General features: G+C 53.3%; 1 protein-coding gene across 21 annotated transcripts in view; it reads left to right on the top strand.

Moving 5' to 3' along the window:
* The window catches only part of AFDN (afadin, adherens junction formation factor), a 122,896-nt gene extending 108,779 nt beyond the window's left edge, over positions 1-14,117 (top strand). For 9 of the 21 annotated variants that reach the window (XM_064486456.1, XM_064486450.1, XM_064486446.1 and 6 more), the window contains 4 exons: positions 4,887-5,021; positions 7,825-8,317; positions 11,288-11,372; positions 12,189-14,117. In XM_064486456.1, coding sequence (XP_064342526.1) covers positions 4,887-5,021; positions 7,825-8,317; positions 11,288-11,372; positions 12,189-12,342 — 867 coding nt within the window. In that variant the 3' untranslated portion in view covers positions 12,343-14,117. The remainder of the gene's footprint in view (positions 1-4,886; positions 5,022-7,824; positions 8,318-11,287; positions 11,373-12,188) is intronic. The other 12 variants (XM_064486462.1, XM_064486464.1, XM_064486463.1 and 9 more) reach the window with 4 other exon arrangements.
* Positions 14,118-15,846: the final 1,729 nt, after the last annotated feature.

Here is a 15,846-nt window from a genome sequence, read left to right as displayed (position 1 = left end):
TAGATACTTGAGGTCGCATTCTGCATGTTTAACGTCAGTATTGGGGAGACTGGGTCAGTCGGTTGGTGCCCTCTATGCTTGACTACTGTATCTCTGTCACCTGCCAGACACGTGTTCTCATTGGTACATTTGTATCAACTTCATATCAGCATGTGTTGTTAGCCAGCTTTTAAATGATACAAATCTGTCTGCTGACTGACAATACTTAGACAAATCCCTGAATCCAGGTTTGACTTTAATGGCCTTTTCACCAAATAACAGCCCTCCTTTTTTGTTTGTTTGTTTGTTTTTTCAATTTAAATAGCATGTTGGCAGTGCCACGCCAAAGGGAAACCTCTCTTGAAAACATCTCCCCTCCCCGATGACTCAAAGGGATGTTTTCCAAGCTTTACGTTTTTCCCACGTGGTACTGAGAAAAGAAGTATCTGTTTCTCCCGCTACTTCTGTGTGTACTAGGTGGTCCGCACAGTGGGTGCTGGCAGTACCGATCAGTTCCATCCACGTCTTCCTCTGCCGTGTGCCCGCTCAGAGTGCGGGGTGCGCCAGAGCCAGCCGGGGGCCGTGGCCTGGAGGGGGCCCCAGGGGCTCGTGCACGTGGGCTTGTGCGACAGATTCGCACCGGCGTGGAAGGACGGGGTGGTGCTGAGATTCGTATTTCAGAGGGATAGCTCAGAGCTTTTCTTTCTTTAAAAGAGAATTATTTTGAGTGTTAACACTGACTTAACCAGCACATTTTCAGCATTTCATAGCCTAATTCTCCAGTGAACACTAATATCACCACAGAGCTCTTGTTAGGCCCGAATGCGTGGCTCTGTGGCCGGAAGCTCCTCTGGCGGGCACCAGCCCATCCTTGAGACGAGGGGGACCATGCACACAAGTGCCCACGTGTTCAGGACACTCCTGTGCACTTTGTAGGGGTTTTCTTAGGCTCAGCCACACAAATTTTGGTGACAGTGGATGAATGAGACAGGTCTCCTCCCACGTGAGAGCCGCGAGCTGCAGAGACGCTGAAGCTCCCTGGCTGTCCCTCCGGGCCCCCAGTGTCGGGCACCCACATCGGTCTGGCCCCTGGGGTGGGACGAGACTCCTCATACTCCCACGCGCCCCCAGCCCCACCCCACGACCTCCAGCCTTCCCCGTCCACTTGACTCTTCATTGCTCAGTCTAAAACCTTCGTCACCAAAACCCCTTTTTCTCTCTGTGGAGAAATTTACCATCTTTCTCAGAACCTGACCATCTAGACCCACCCCAGCCTGAGCCCCCGTCATTTCCTGCCGAATCGCTCGCTTCTGAGTCTTCCTGGAGCCTTCAGGGCGCCTCCCCGGGCCGGGCCCCCCCCCCCCCAGCCTTGCCCGCTCACCTGGCTGGTCCTCTGCCCAGGGCGGGACTGGACCCATGCCTTCATTGCTCTGGCCGGCCAAGTAAGCACATGTGACCCTCTCTTCCTAACAGCCTGTGACGTGGGTGGACGAGGAGGGCACGCCTGGCATTTCAGAAACACCCGCTCCAAGTCAGGTAGTGAGAGTCCAGACTCCAACCAGAATCCTCTGGGTTCGGATTCAGTGCCCCTCACAGAAACGTCTGCTGCTCACAAGACTGTTGTGTGAATGAACTGTCTTTCAAGTAGGAATTTATGTGACCTCGTCATCTCCCAGTTGGCTCAGCTTTGGCTTGTGACCATTTTGCTGGCTGGTCTTCCGACTCGGGTGGCCTGACATCTCGGGAAAAATCCCTCCCCTTTGGGTAAAGCTGAGAGGCGGTGTCTTCCGTGACCCTGTAGGCGGCCTCCCTGTCTGGTCCTGACGCGGGGCTGTGGAAATTGGGCATCCCAGGCAAGGAAGCAGCTGAATTAAAAGCTTTATAAAAACTTTAAGCGAGAATTCGTGGGAAGCTGAGTGAGAGCTGTGCCTCCAGGGCCTCGGGCGGCAGACGCTCTGCCGGGAGTACCACGGCGGAGGGGTAGGCCCCGCCCCCCTGCAGGAAGCCGCAGTGTCCCTCTAGGAGCAGGAAGGCTCGCAGTAAAACCAGCATGGCTGCGCGTGGGGCTGGAACACAGAGCTCATCTGCTTATGTCGGGGACAGCCCCAGGGGTGTGAGGCGGGCTGCCTGTCTCCCTTAGTGGGATTTCTGTTATAAATTAAATATGCAAGTTAGTGTATTTCTGTGGCACAAAGATATAAACAGATACGAACAAATCTCAGCATACTTTCTTTTGTTACATCTGAAAGTACCTTTCTTGGAAACGTGGACTGCCCCAGGGCAGCAGAACCTTGGTTCAAGGTTACCGCACGGCTTTTGCAATCCCAGGGCAGTACTTGGTGCGAATACCTTTGGTCCGGGGTGTCTTGATTATTCTGTAAGAATGATTATTGTATCTATTCAGATGTGTCCCCGAGTAGAACCTCTCCCAAGACGGCTTCGAGAGCAGTAACTAACCCTCCTTAGTGTAAAACAGGGAGCTCTCTCCTGTCATTGAACCTCAGGGTCAGTGCAGACAGTCTGTCACCGTCTCGTCACTGCAGCTCCGACCTCGGTGCCCTTCAGCGGTTGTGAGGTGTGGGCAGACCGCGTAGCTCAGCGTGCCATCTGGAGCTAGTACTTGGAGTAAATTTAGAGATTCTCTTTTCTCTCATTAATGCTTTTTTTTTTTTTTTGAGTAAAGCAGCATATTTTTGAAGAACAAAACAATCTGTTTTAAAAATGAAAATATAGGAAACAGGTTATCGAAGTGGGAAGACACTGCCTCAATTATAATAGTGCCGGCTCAGCTGCCTGACTTTAAAGATCGTAACCAGTAACCTGAGCACGAGGAGATGGCTCCTTGCCTACCACCGTCCAGATTTAGAAGAATGAAGGTTTTTAAGAGAAAATGCTTGTGTATAGATTTATAAGGTGGAATTCTATAGCTGTAATGATGAGAATTGTAATTGTTCTGATTTCTTAAAATTACACACCCACTTAGAAGAACGAATTGGCTATTTCAGTGCATGCTGTTCTTCCTGCTGAGAACTTGTTTTCCATTAGGTTTGGAAAGTATAACTGTGAAGTTAGTTTGTACTTTATTGGGTCACAGAAAACCTACTGCACTCATGCAGTGTTACATTCTTCCATAAATTCCTTTTCTGTAGGTGTTTAATATTACCAGCTGCTGTTTTATTTATCTGTTTTTTTTAATTTGGGTGTTACTCCTCATAATTTTTGCTGATGACTCCAGAATCCCTGACAAGCCCGTCCACTGTCGGCTGTATGTCCCTCAGGGAGGACGGCCCTCTGTGCGCTTTCACAGAGCAGGGCCCCCGACTGCGTCCCTGATTCTTAGTCATCAGCCTCTACTCCTGCCACAGAAGCCCCAAAAGCGACTCACCCTAACCTCCTGCTGGGCCTAGACCTCCGTATTCTCAGGAGGGAGCGCAGCTGATTTGTCTTCTTGGGAAGGGAATTTTCATTTTTTTTCTAGGATGTTTTATTGTTTGCTGACATGAAAAAGCCTAATGACCCAAGTTCTTTTGTTACTTTCCCACCAGACACAGTTTTTGTTCCACAGAAACCAGGCAAGAGTGAAGTTGTTAGGTTTTTGTTTTAAAAAATACGTTCAAACGGTTCAAATCCAGAAGTTCAGCATTTTCTGTGTTTGCTGTGAGTGCTTTGTAGACTGGCGATTCGTGGATACTGAGGCACCCTTGAGGGGTGTCACGCCCGGGAGCCCTGCGGGGGTGCGAGGCGGACCTGGGTGGCTTCAGGGCTGTGTTAGTTGTAGAAATGTGGCGCCACCTCCTGTTGCTGTCGGGCGGTGCGGTGCTGCAGGTGCTGAGAACCAGTAGTGCAGGGTGCCCAGTGGTGCCCTTTCTCAGCTGAGCCGCACGGGCACCACAGGGAAGAGCCCGCCTCTGCTCTGGGCACGGGCGCTCTTCACTCCAGGTCGCTCAGGGGGCTTGGCCCTGCAGTGCGTGGAGAAGGGAGAGCAGGAAGCTGGGGGAGCTGAGAGCCCCTCCAGGTAGAAGACGCGTCTTCGGGTTTGGGGTGTCGTTATGTGTTCTGTATTGTTCCAGAAGGTAGGCCCTGAGCGATGAAAAACAGGAAGCGAACCATCAGGTGAGGAGTTCAGAAAGGCTCTTGACTGGCGGTCACCTGAAACCTGACCGCGCGGCCTTGGGAGGGGGCGGTAGGTCCCCCGACACCGAAGGTGTCCACACAAAGCGGTAGATTCCTCGGCAGAGCTGGCGCAGAAGGAAGTTCGAATCAGGTTCCTTCCAGCTGTCAGGTTCGGATTCTGTGACTCAGAGTCTGGAGACGTCCCCGAGCTGGGAAGGAATTGTTGCAGTCCAAGGTGGGATCCAGAGGGAACAGTGGCCAAGGGCCGGAGCAGATGGAGGGCTAGAAACTGAGCTCTGAGGAAAGGCAGCCGCTGGTCCCCGGGATCTGGTGCTGCCACGAGAGCCCTAGGCCCCCCACCCCCACGGAGAGGCTGGGTTCACTGCCACACCCCACAAGGGTGGCAGCATTTTTCTGGACCTTTGTGGTGGGAACTAAAGCAAGGGTGGAGGAGCGGGTGGTTGAGTGGGTCTGTCTGGTGGTTCCACAGACCGGGCTCCCCCTGTCCACTCCCAGGGGCTGGTTGCCCAGGTCTGTTAAGTTAAGGAATCGTGTTTGACATGTGACTGTGTAGGGCAAGCTCCTCCTGCTCTGAGCCACCGTCGGTGGCAGTTTTAGGTGACTTCCTGTGGAACTGTCGAGCTGTGACGTCCCATGTCCCCGTCCCTCCCCGGGCCCCGGGTGTCCTCGGCTGTGTGTGTGTGTGTGTGTGTGTGTGTGTGTGCGCGCGCGCGCGCGTGCTGTCGTGTGCGCTGCGCGGTGCCCGCGGCCGCGCGTGACGGCCGCGCTGTCAGTTGCAGGACGAGGAGCGGCGGCGGCAGCAGCAGCTGGAGGAGATGCGGCAGCGGGAGGCGGAGGAGCGGGCCCGGCACGAGGAGGAGCGGCGGCGCCAGGACGAGGAGCGGCTGAGGCGCGACGCCGAGGAAAAGGTCGTGGTCCTGTGAGGGCGCCGCCCCCGGGTGCGGGCGGAGGGCTAGGAGTCCGCGTGCGCCGTGCGGACAGAGCAGGGCCGGGCCCTCCCCCCACCCCCGCTTGTCCCGGACACGACGTGAGCCGGTCTGGCCCCTGCCTCTGTCCTGAACTGCCTGCCGAGCCCCGTCCGCGGGTCTCGCCCCCCGGACGCCTGAACCGGGAGCCTGCTCCGCCGCATCCTCGGTGCTCGCTCTGGTCTTGCTGGGCGGGGTCCCGCGCTCACTGTGCAGGTGACACTTGTCCAGGTGTTTGCACTGAGTTCGGGCTGCGGGAAGCAACAGGAACGTAGGAAGACAGTCTGTTGACATTATTTCAAATAGGTCATTTCCAGAAATCACGCCATTCTGGTCAATGGTACATTAATAAAAAACATGACATGAGGACATTTTAACTTAATATGTAACCTGGTAAATATTCTGAGTTAGTACTCAGTTTCCGTCTGTGGGTTTGTAAGATTCAAGTAGTCCTTTTCATTGTTTTTAAAATGACAACAAATTTGACCTAATCTGAGAAGTGCTGTCATCCCGACTCTAACCGCGGCTGCCAGCTCCCTGTGGGGCCTCTTGGTGTGGGGGAGGGTAGCCTGCCACTGGACGACATGTGGGAGAAGCCCACCTTCTCTGTCACTCCCTTCTGTGAGGCCACAGCTTCTGATGGGGAGACTCGGCTTTTATTCCTTCTTCAATAGTCCAGTGACCCGTACCCAGCACCCCCCACCCACCTGTGCAAATGAGAACTTCGGGTAAGCGTTCGGTTGTGATAGGATCTCCCGGGGTCCACAGTGGTCAGGCACACATGGACAGAGCGAGGTGACGATGCAGGTAAATGAGAGTGGAGTGAAGGACTTAGGGACACACGCCTGGGCTGAGATGGGTGATGTCCACAGCTGACAGAGCTTTCCCCTTCCTGCCACCCTGCTGTCGGTTGCATCTGAGCAGCTTTGAGGCTCTCAAGCAGCCCGGGCTTTCAGGGTGAGGCTCCCCTTGCATCTTGCGAAGTCACGATCCGTCTGAGGAGATCAGATTCCCAGAATTTGAGCCGCTGCGCTGGGTCTTGCAGTGTCTGTGTTCCTGCCGTCCCGGGGGTGTGCGCCCGAGGCCAGGCACTCAGGGCTGCCATGTCCCCGTGGGGCCCCAGCGAAGGCAGTGGCTGCCACCAGGGAGCAGAGCGCATGTGCCAAGGCCAGGCGGTGCTCTCCACTTGGGGAACTAGGGTTACTTGATTTTTTTTCCAACGTGCGTGCTCACAATTCATGATAATGTCAGATGTGCCTGTGTTTTGGTAACCACTTCTATAATTGAGTGCTCAGTATAAAAAGAAGCTGAATAACCTATTTTTAATACAGAATGTCCAAAATTGATGGGTTTGCTTTGTCATAGGAAAATGCATCATTCATTTGTGGGGTAGGATGAAGTCACTTCCAGTCACATAACTGTATCTGCTCTAAGTGTGACTGAAAGACGCTGTTTTATTTTCCGCCTAAAATGTTCCCAAGCAGCTGTTGCTCGTGTGGTGCTGAGATTCCTGACATCTCCACCGAGCTCATTCCGGATTTCATTCCTCACCGTAAGAGAACACTTATTTTGTGTAGAAAATAAGATAAAAATGTTTTCCTTCAGGATGTCTCAACATAGAGGAGGAAGATAAGATGAGAAATTGGGCTCAGGGTCGTGATTGAGGCTGGCCTTAACTCCTGGTTTCCTCCCGCAGAGGGCGGGGCTGTGACCCTTGTCCTCACTGCGTGTGTGTGCACGCGTGTGGAGGGGCAGGGAGAAAGCGCAACATGCAAGCTGAAATGGGGACTAAGGACTTTAGACTTTAATCCTGACGCAGCAGGGCCCCTAAAAGTTATCTTCGGTTGACTGAATTTAAAATCCATTGTACTCCGTTCTTACTCCGTTCTGCAGCAAACATTCTTAGTCAAGGCGGATTATTGTTTGATTTTCATTCCCTTTCTGACTGACTTTTCTCTTGTGTTCTGAAACGTCTGTCAATCTTTAACAAAACTGTGCTGTTATCTTTTCTCATGTTGAATTAACTTTAACACTGTCAACTGTAGTTTGTGCAGATGTATGTCAGAAAAAATGTACAGTAAATATACTTGAATATCTTGTCATTGCTGTTAATGCCTGGCTCTCCGCTTTTCTGTCTGACAGGGAGTTTAAGATTTGAAATATAAATTAAGAACTGGGGGAAGCATATTTGTTAGTTGTCACCTTGGGAAAATGAGTCGTGTTCTTCACAGCTTTTGGTTTCCTATTAATTTCCCTCCGAGTAGCTAGAAATAAGCCAGACGGCCTAGCCACGCCCCCCTCGCCTGGGCAGGGCCACGCCCCCTCGCCTGGGCTGAGCGGAGCAGCTCTGTCGGACAGACGGATGGCGGGATGGCGGCTCTTCGGAGGGGCCGGCCCTAGAGCCAGGGGTAGCCTAGTTGTGGTTGGTTTTGTCTGTAACCCCGGGGGGAACAGGTAAGTCAACAGGCTGCCAGAAACAGAGGGAGAGGGAGGGGTAAGCTGGTGGAGTGACGTGGGGACCCAGCGCGCACGCGTCCGCCCCCGCCTCGCCCCACGCGGGACCACCGTTTTCCCGAGGCCCGGGCGCCTCGGGTGACATGCTGCGGCTGTCACGGTAGTTGTTATGCGGACGCCCTCCAGTCCCGAGGACCCTGTCGCTGTCCTTTCCCACCTGTGAAGGCCAGTGGGGGTGGCCCTGGCGCCCTCTGCCCTCTGACCTTTGCGCTTTTGTCTCTCCGGCCCACAGAGGCGACAGGAAGAAGGGTATTACAGCCGCCTGGAGGCCGAGAGGCGCAGACAGCACGACGAGGCGGAGCGCCGGCTGCTGGAGCCCGAGGAGCCGGGCCTGGGCCGGCCCCCGCTCCCGCAGGGCTACGAGCCGCTCCCGCAGGCGCCCCCGGGGCCCGCGCCTCCGCCCCCGCCCCAGCGCACCGCCTCTTACCTGCAGGCGCAGGTCCTCTCCCCCGACTCCCTGTACACCGCCAAGCTCGTGGCTTACAACGAGGAGGAGGAGGAGGACGGCCTAGCAGGTCAGGACAAGCACTCCAGCACCAGGCAGTCTCTCGGGGACCTGACCCCCGCCGCCCTGCGGCCACAGCCGCGCCCGGCCTCCGACGGCATCTTCCTCTCCAACTCATTCCGGCCACCCCCGGCCAGCGCCAACAGTACTGCGCACAGAGCAGGCCCGCCCCCGCCCCCTCCAAAAAAACCGAGCTTCCACCGTCCCTCCAGAGGTAGAGGTAAAAAGTTGCCTTGCCGATCGAGCCCCCTCTCTCCTCTGATTGGAGTCTCGGGCCCTCGCACCCTCCTCGGAGTGCAGCCCCTTGATCAGCACTGCTTTGGAATTCGATTTCATGTGATCCCTGCTCTGGGCACGGTGGTCCCCCTCCCCCTCCGGCTCATGGGCAGTAAGCTCAGCGCTCCAATCACGTCGAATCTTTCCTGCGCTCCCTTTCCTCAATCAGCCCTTCTGCGCTCCCCGTGATCATCTGAAGTACTGTTGGCCTAGGCCTTCATGCTCTGCCTCTTGAGATGATTCTCACCTGTGGTTGAACAAGTCCCCTTTACACGCATCTTGGTGTCTGAAGTTAAATTTCTTCTGAGTAGTGTTATTGTTCCATGTTAAGTGTCGGTCATTTAACACGAGTTTAACAACTTTCTGTCACAGATTTGCCACCGGGGCACTGCCTTCCAAGGTGGCGCCTGCCTCTCACGGTGGTTGGGTTGGAGTAGTCGGGACTGGCCTGGGCCAGAGGTGCTCTTCACGCAGGCTACCCAACTCGGGCTGGGCCAGGGCCTGGTCCCTGTGAACTGACCCTTTGCCCTCGTCCCTGCCTGCTCCCCGTGTCCTCGGCTCAGTGTGGCTTGGGCTGTGGGACCCAGTTGGCTTCCTCTGCCTCGAGGTCTCCCCCGCAGTCACTGCAGGTGCGGCCGTGTGCCTCAGGGCTGTCCCGCGCGGTACTCAGCACTGAAAGTTGTATTTAAAACATAACCATACATTATAAACAAGATTGGAATGCTGGTAATAAACATTCTCAAACGTAGTAGTGTCATTTGTAGCGAGTACAAGTGTCTTCTGAATTCTGCGTAGCGCAGCACAGCGGCCTTGTGCTTGAATAGTCAGCCTTAGGTGATTGGCTCTCACGTAAACGGCCACCTGAGTCAGAGCCTTGATCCACTTGGGAATTTTAATAGAAACGACTTATGGTGAGTCACTCAGAAGCCAAAAGTCAATCTTTTCGTGAAATTCCTGTTGTAAATAACTAGAATGTGATACCGTTAAAGACTTTTAATATGATACCAGTAAGTTTTGAAGCAAGACGCTATGTTTCCTTGCATCAGACTGCAGGCTGCACTCTAGGTGTTTTATGAGTGCTGTGACACCAGTAAACATGAGGTTTGGTGAGGGATGCGCCAGTGAGATGCTGCTCCTCGCCATTGGGGCTCCCAGGCACGTCACTAACCCTTCTTCTGTTTCACACCAAAGTACCCCACGGGAGCAGGTTACACCTGCACCTGCGCGCTCCTGCTTCCTTGAAGACTCTTCGTAAAGTACAGAGCTGTCTGCATTCTGCCTTCCCGCCCACCATCTCACCGCCTCGCTATGTGCCCCTCTGTCTCTGGTGTGAGCGCTCTGGTCTCGCTGCGTCTGCAGACGGGGCTTGCTCCTTCCCCTGGGGCTGCAGGGAGCAGAGTAGGCATGACTGGGGCGGCTGCTGCGGGGTCCCACCAGGGCAGCATGCTGCAGGTGCTTCTCACTGAAGTTCCTTGATAATTACCCGGGAAGTGTGTAGTGTGACTTCATATACAGTCAGCTGAAAGTATGTGGTGTTCTGATTAAAAATTCTGAAAATTTTCAAGACTTGATCTTTACCAGTGGGAAGAAGCAAGTATTCTTAAAACAAAGCTCAAAAGATACAACACAACATTTTTTTAAACAAAATGAAGGAAAAAACTGAGTTAAAATTGAACATTTTCCACTCTGCACATAATTTATCCAAAGGCCCAGAACGGATTTCCTTGAAGTTAACGAGGTGTGTTTCTGTTCAATCTTTTGAGTCTTTGCTGAGGAGGACTTCCTGTGCGGTGCTTCCATCTAGGTCACGAGGACAGAGGCAGTGCCCAGAGGGGCTGTTCAGAAGGGACCCAGCTCTCTCAAGTGCACCAGCACGCCTGCTGCACCCTCGGTCCTTTTATATAGGGGAGAAACATGAAACTCACTTTTATGCGACTTGCCTGAAAAGGATAATTTGATGTTGAATATTGTGTTAGTTTTGTGGCCTGTTTAATGCAATGCACAACACTGTCAGTGTTTGCCGAGGGTTTTGAGCACTTACTACCCTGGCCTATGTTTTCATAAGCAAAAGGTTTTTCCAAGTGTGAAATTTCTCACTGATGTCACAGTTAACAGAAGCACGGCAGTGCTGATTTAATGCACTGAGGCCTAAATCATGTATCATTAGTAGCATTGTTACTTTATTTGGATGCATTTAAAGCTTTTTGCCTGCATCATCTTTTCATCTGCAACAACTCTTGCAGTAGATGGGCAGATGGTACTGTTGCCAGCCTGGCCCTGTAGCTCACGCGCAGGTGCTGGCAGGTCACAGGTGGAGCCAGGCTGTAAGGCCAAGTGTCCAACGGTCACGGTGCTGCTTCCGTCTCCTTTTCATTCTGTCGGTGATCTTGTATATCTGCAGCATTAGTATCAAACACCACGGGGTTTTAGTAGCTCATTTTCTTCAAAAGTTTTGTTTTAATAATTATGGCCATTTATTTTGGGGGAAGAAAATTCCATAGCTGCCCTGAAAAGAGGAAGATTATTTCTGAATCTTTGGATTACATTTGCTCTCAGTGATTGTGTAAGAAAATTTTCAGTGTCAGCGGTGTCTGAAAGATTTTGCTATCTCCCCATTTAGGTCAGGCTCCTGTGGATTTTGTTCTGAATTCATGATAATTACACATTTTATCTGATTTGAACTTTCTGGCTATTACTAAGACCTGTGCTGTTTCCTCTCTAATAATAAAGGCCGGTTATTCAGCACCTATGAGGGTAGCGATTGGATAGCTCAGGCCACCTAGGGCCCTGTGTCCAGCCGATGGACCAGAACTTAGAGATGTCTTCCTCCCCTCTGAGCACTGTGCCCTCATCACGAGTAGCGTCTTGGGAATAATGCAGCACTTTAACCTGGACTTTTTCTTTTATGGGAAAGGACCAGACTCTTACATGGGATCTTCGGGAACAGCGATCGGGGCCCATGACGTCTGTCGGGAGCCGAGGGAGAAACTGTCTAAAAGGTACTTAAGTGCTGAAGTCGTGCTGGACGAGTACCTGCCTCCTGGTTGATGGCTTTTTCCTTTTCTCGCACCACCTTTTGTGAGCTGGACTGAAGTTTCAGAGACTCCTCTGTCAGCGGAGGTGCTCCTCGTCCGCGCCTCCGAGCACGTAGGCTCTTTGTGTTGCTGATTCGGGTCTGTCTCAGGGAGTGCGTAGGCGCCAGGCTTTCTGGTCAGAACTTCAGAGCAAGCTGCACGTGCTGCTGTTCGCTTCACTGAAGGAGGCGGAGAAGTCTAGGACAAGGTCCGATGTCCTGCTCGGCCACACGGGGCCAACCCTGGTGCTGCCAGACAGCACACTGGCCCAGGGTCGTCCCTGAAGGTCCTTGCCTAGGCTTTAGGCCGAGCTGCCGTTGCCCAAACAGGCGTGACGTCAGTGACATGGAACTAACCGGCAGACTCCTTGGCGCCTTCTGGGGCTCGTGTAGCCCTGGTGTATGGATGGCTGCCTCTCGCACACATGGGTTCATTGAAACACTGTTTAGTTAACTACTAAGAATTATCTGCTCACTAAAATTGAAGTTATTGGCTCTTTGAGAGTTGGGTACGACTGGAGAAAGTTAACATTTTAGTAAGGGGAACATTTTGCCCTTTTTTAACTTGAGTTTAAATGCAGCCCCAACAATTTTAACTATAGGAGGATTATGGCAAAACTTAACAAAGAAGGAGTCTCTCCCTTAGAGAATTGTACTTAGTTGCCCATTATGCAGACTGACCTAATTGCTGACAGGCTGCCTCCATCTCGAACAGTAATAGTCTGTTTCCCTCTTCATGCAGCCAAGACACAGACTTGCCTGGGGGTCCTGGAGCCCCTGAAAACCTGACCTTCAGAGAGCGCCAGCGCCTGTTTTCTCAAGGTCAGGACGTCTCCAATCGAGTCAAGGCCTCTCGCAAGTTAACAGAACTGGAGAACGAGCTGAGCACAAAGTGAAGAGGGGAGACCCGCGTCCGCCTGCCCTCGGGGGGGCCCCAGGGGAGGGGCGCGCTTCCAGCCTCCGATAGCTCCTGCACGCCTTCCAGTTCCAAGATGTTCTGTTGTATTTTACCAGGAGACTGTCATTTCTACAATTTAGACACTGTCTGCTTTCTTAATTATCGGACTCTCGTGAAGATAGCTTTCTTGTTAGTTTCTTTTTTTGAGTCTGGGTTTGAAAGGGGACAGAAAGAAGGGCGGTGTGATGAGGTGTTCCTTCTCCCGGTCTCCCACAGAGAGCACAGAAAAGTTCTCCTTCTGTTCTTTTTCAAAAGCGTTATTTTAGCTGTCAAACGGAGGCCAGCCTGGGCTCCCCAGACTGTGGCTGGCACTGCTCGGTAGCGACCGCAGACTGTCCTGCAGGAGAGGCTTTATCTCCAGGGGGACCATGTGAGGACGTGCAGCTTCTGTGGAGTGGTCTGGAGCTGGCGTGTGGTGGCCCTCCCGGCTCATCTGCACAGTCGGGAAGCAGCTTAGACCGAAGCTTCCCGAAAGTAAGAAGTTCCATCCCGTTCCTTACAGGTACAGCCCTCTGGATCAACTCTTAAGTATTTGATTTAAAAATTTTTCTCCAGGAAGAAGATTTTCAAGATTTAAGCTTAGAAAATTTTATTTTTATAAATACTGGATATTATTATTATGCCAATAAACCGTTGGTGATTTTGAAGATGACAGTTAAGTTAGAAAGTTAATTAGATATTTCAGCTATTCCAGGGGATCTATGAAAGAGGATACCGTTAGCTGAACAGCGCCGGTGTGAACAGGAACAAAAAGGCCTGAGAGGTTAGTGGGCGGCGCTTGAGCACAGCTGTCGCTCAGCAGCGTAGAATTTGAGGGAGATCTCCATCGTCTGCCATCGGGGACGGGAGGGGCCCCGCCGCACTGGGGTCTGTAACTGAAACACTGTAAGAGGCGCTCGTCTGCAGTCCAGGCCGTTTTTCACTTTCTAGTAGAGTTATTTAATTTCCATGTGTTGAATGATTAGTTACCGCTGTCACTGCTTCAGCTGTGAGTACGTGGCTGGTGTCGGGGAGACGGACCTCACTTTATTATGTATCATGTGATGTTAAAATGCTAACTGCCTTTGTGATTATGAGCAGGTTTTCTATGTGACAAGCCCTGCTGTGGGTCCAGGTGACTTTTCTGCACCGTGTTCTTCTCTCTCAAGCGTGCGTGTGAGGGGAATGTGTGCACTTCAGGCAGAAGAGGGAGAGGCTCTCTGGCCTCGGGCGCCACTGTAATGAGAGGCGTGTGATAGCTCACTAAAATGCGGGCGCACACGCTTCCCGTCTGCCAGGTGCTTCTTCGGGAGCATGCTTCCACCACTCCCCTTGATGAGGGAGAGGTGGAGCGGGTCTGGCGTTTACGAAGGGCCCACGCGCTTACCCCCCGCGCTGGCGCAGCGGCCCCGAGCGCCGGCGCACCGAGCCCACGCTCCCCTGCAGGGAGTGGTGCAGGGGAGCCACTGTCCTGCTGACGCGTGGAGAACGACAAGCACACGGGACGTGCAGACACGTGTAAATGTTTACACGCAGGGATACTCGTGTGTGTGGCTGTGAGCCCGTAAACGTGTGGGCTTGGCCTCGCACGGTTAGAGCAAATGTGAATACGTGTAAAAGTGCTTCTCATGACCGTGTTGTATGGAGAAAACACCAAAACTGCTGTAGTTTGCCATTTCTACTGTATTTCATTTGCAGCCTATTTTTAATAAACTTTGTATGTATTTAAGCATATTTGCACAGTTTTCCTGGTGCTGACAAAGGTGGTATCTGTAAAACCAGCCCCCTGCCCGTCCCCTCCCCACACCTCGTTCACTCCTGCCGAGTGCCCTTTCTGTGTCAGGCAGTGTCTGCGGGCCGTGGGGCGTCTGTCCGACCGCACAGACTCACCCGTGGGCTTCGGGTCCCTTTGGTGGCGGCTCACGTGCACATCCCAGGCTTTCAGGACCACTTTGTGCCTCAGCCATCCTGGGGGTGTTGAGGCTGCTTCTCGGCTACACTGTCGCTGCGTTGCCTCCCGCTGTAAACCAGACGCCCGAGGTGGATTTGAGCGTGAGGCCCCCAAGGTGGCTGGTGGCGGGAGTATGATGACCTAAGCATGTCGGGCATGGTGGGGGCGGGCCTGGCAGTGCAGGCTCTGCAACATGGCCTGGCCCTCCGTCCTCACGGCCACCTGCATCCCACGGGGCCTCAGCAGGACTGTCCGGCCAGGCCAGGGCTGGGGGTTTCAGAAGGACTTCCACGGGGTACAGAGTCTCTCAGGGTTGTAGAGACGCGGGGAGATCTTGCAGAGCCAGAGGGGAGCATACTAGAACTGTAAGTGTTCACTGCTAGGATATTTTAATGCCCAAAAAAGCACTTAAAGTTTGGGAGGACAAAAACTTGAGGCTGTGTTGATACTGATTGAGTTTCATCTCCAGGCCCTCGGTTCTGGGGCTCCTAATGGCAGTGACGACTGCCCCACCGGGATCTGGCTCCTGGGTCACCGTAAGCGGCAGCAAGCACTGGGCAGCTTTCCAGCATGGCCACTGGACAGTGGTTTCCTCTATGCGTTGTGCATGGAAAGCTGATTTCAGAGATTTAGTTACACATCTGGGGTCACGTTGAGCCCCAGCAAAATTCAGGCGGACTGACTTGCAGAAGGGAAATCTGTATGAAAAGTGACTGTTTCCATTCCAGTGTTTGTCCAGTGTGTTCAGAGAAGTCTATAACCCCAGGAGATACGTGTTCGACTTGAAGTTGGGCTATAAAAGCCCATTTCTTGTAAAACTTACTCAACAAATGTGCCTGTTCTGTGCCAGTCCCTAGCAGCCCGAGCCTCCCGTGGCAGATCTCGGGAGACAGAAAAATCCAGCTCTTTTTTGTAAACGTAGTAACAATTTGTGAAGAGAGATGTGCAGGGCACTCGGAAGGCTGCTGGCAGGGCCCAGTTTAAATGCTGGAGATGGTGGAGTTCGCGAGGAAGCGTGCTGCCTTGGGGCGCGACGACTCCTGCGGGCAGACGGGAGCCCGAGAGCGGGTCGGGGCCGTTAAACCGCACGGGCTTCCTGCCCGTCTGAGAAGGGTGTGAAGCAGCCCTGTCCCAGGGTAGCGCGGGCCGCCTCCGGGGGAGGAGGCAGAGCCCACGTGTCTGCAGGGCTGGCAGGGACAGCACACCTGTGGTTGCCGGCCCTGGGTTTCGGGTTTGATGACCAGGTCGGTGGTGGCTGATGGTGGAGGCGGGATGTCGGGGCCTGGGGGGCCCAGCTGAGGTCAGAGCGGGGTCAGCAATCCCGGGGATGGCGCCAGCCAGACAGGCAGGTTCAGTGGTTCTCCTTTTAAGCGAGAACCCGTGTCGGTGCCTCCCGGGTTGATGGCAGTGTCTTCACGCCTTCTGTGGGTTAACCCTCACTCCTTCCTGCCCTGGTGCCGCTGGTGTTTTATTCTTTATGGAGAATCCCGGTGCAGGTGGCCTAAGCCTAAA

Source organism: Camelus dromedarius, chromosome 6 (genome assembly GCF_036321535.1).
Source record: "Camelus dromedarius isolate mCamDro1 chromosome 6, mCamDro1.pat, whole genome shotgun sequence".
Classification (NCBI taxonomy): domain Eukaryota; kingdom Metazoa; phylum Chordata; class Mammalia; order Artiodactyla; family Camelidae; genus Camelus; species Camelus dromedarius.
Note: the sequence above shows the minus strand (reverse complement) of the source record. Positions and strands in the feature narration are given on the sequence as shown.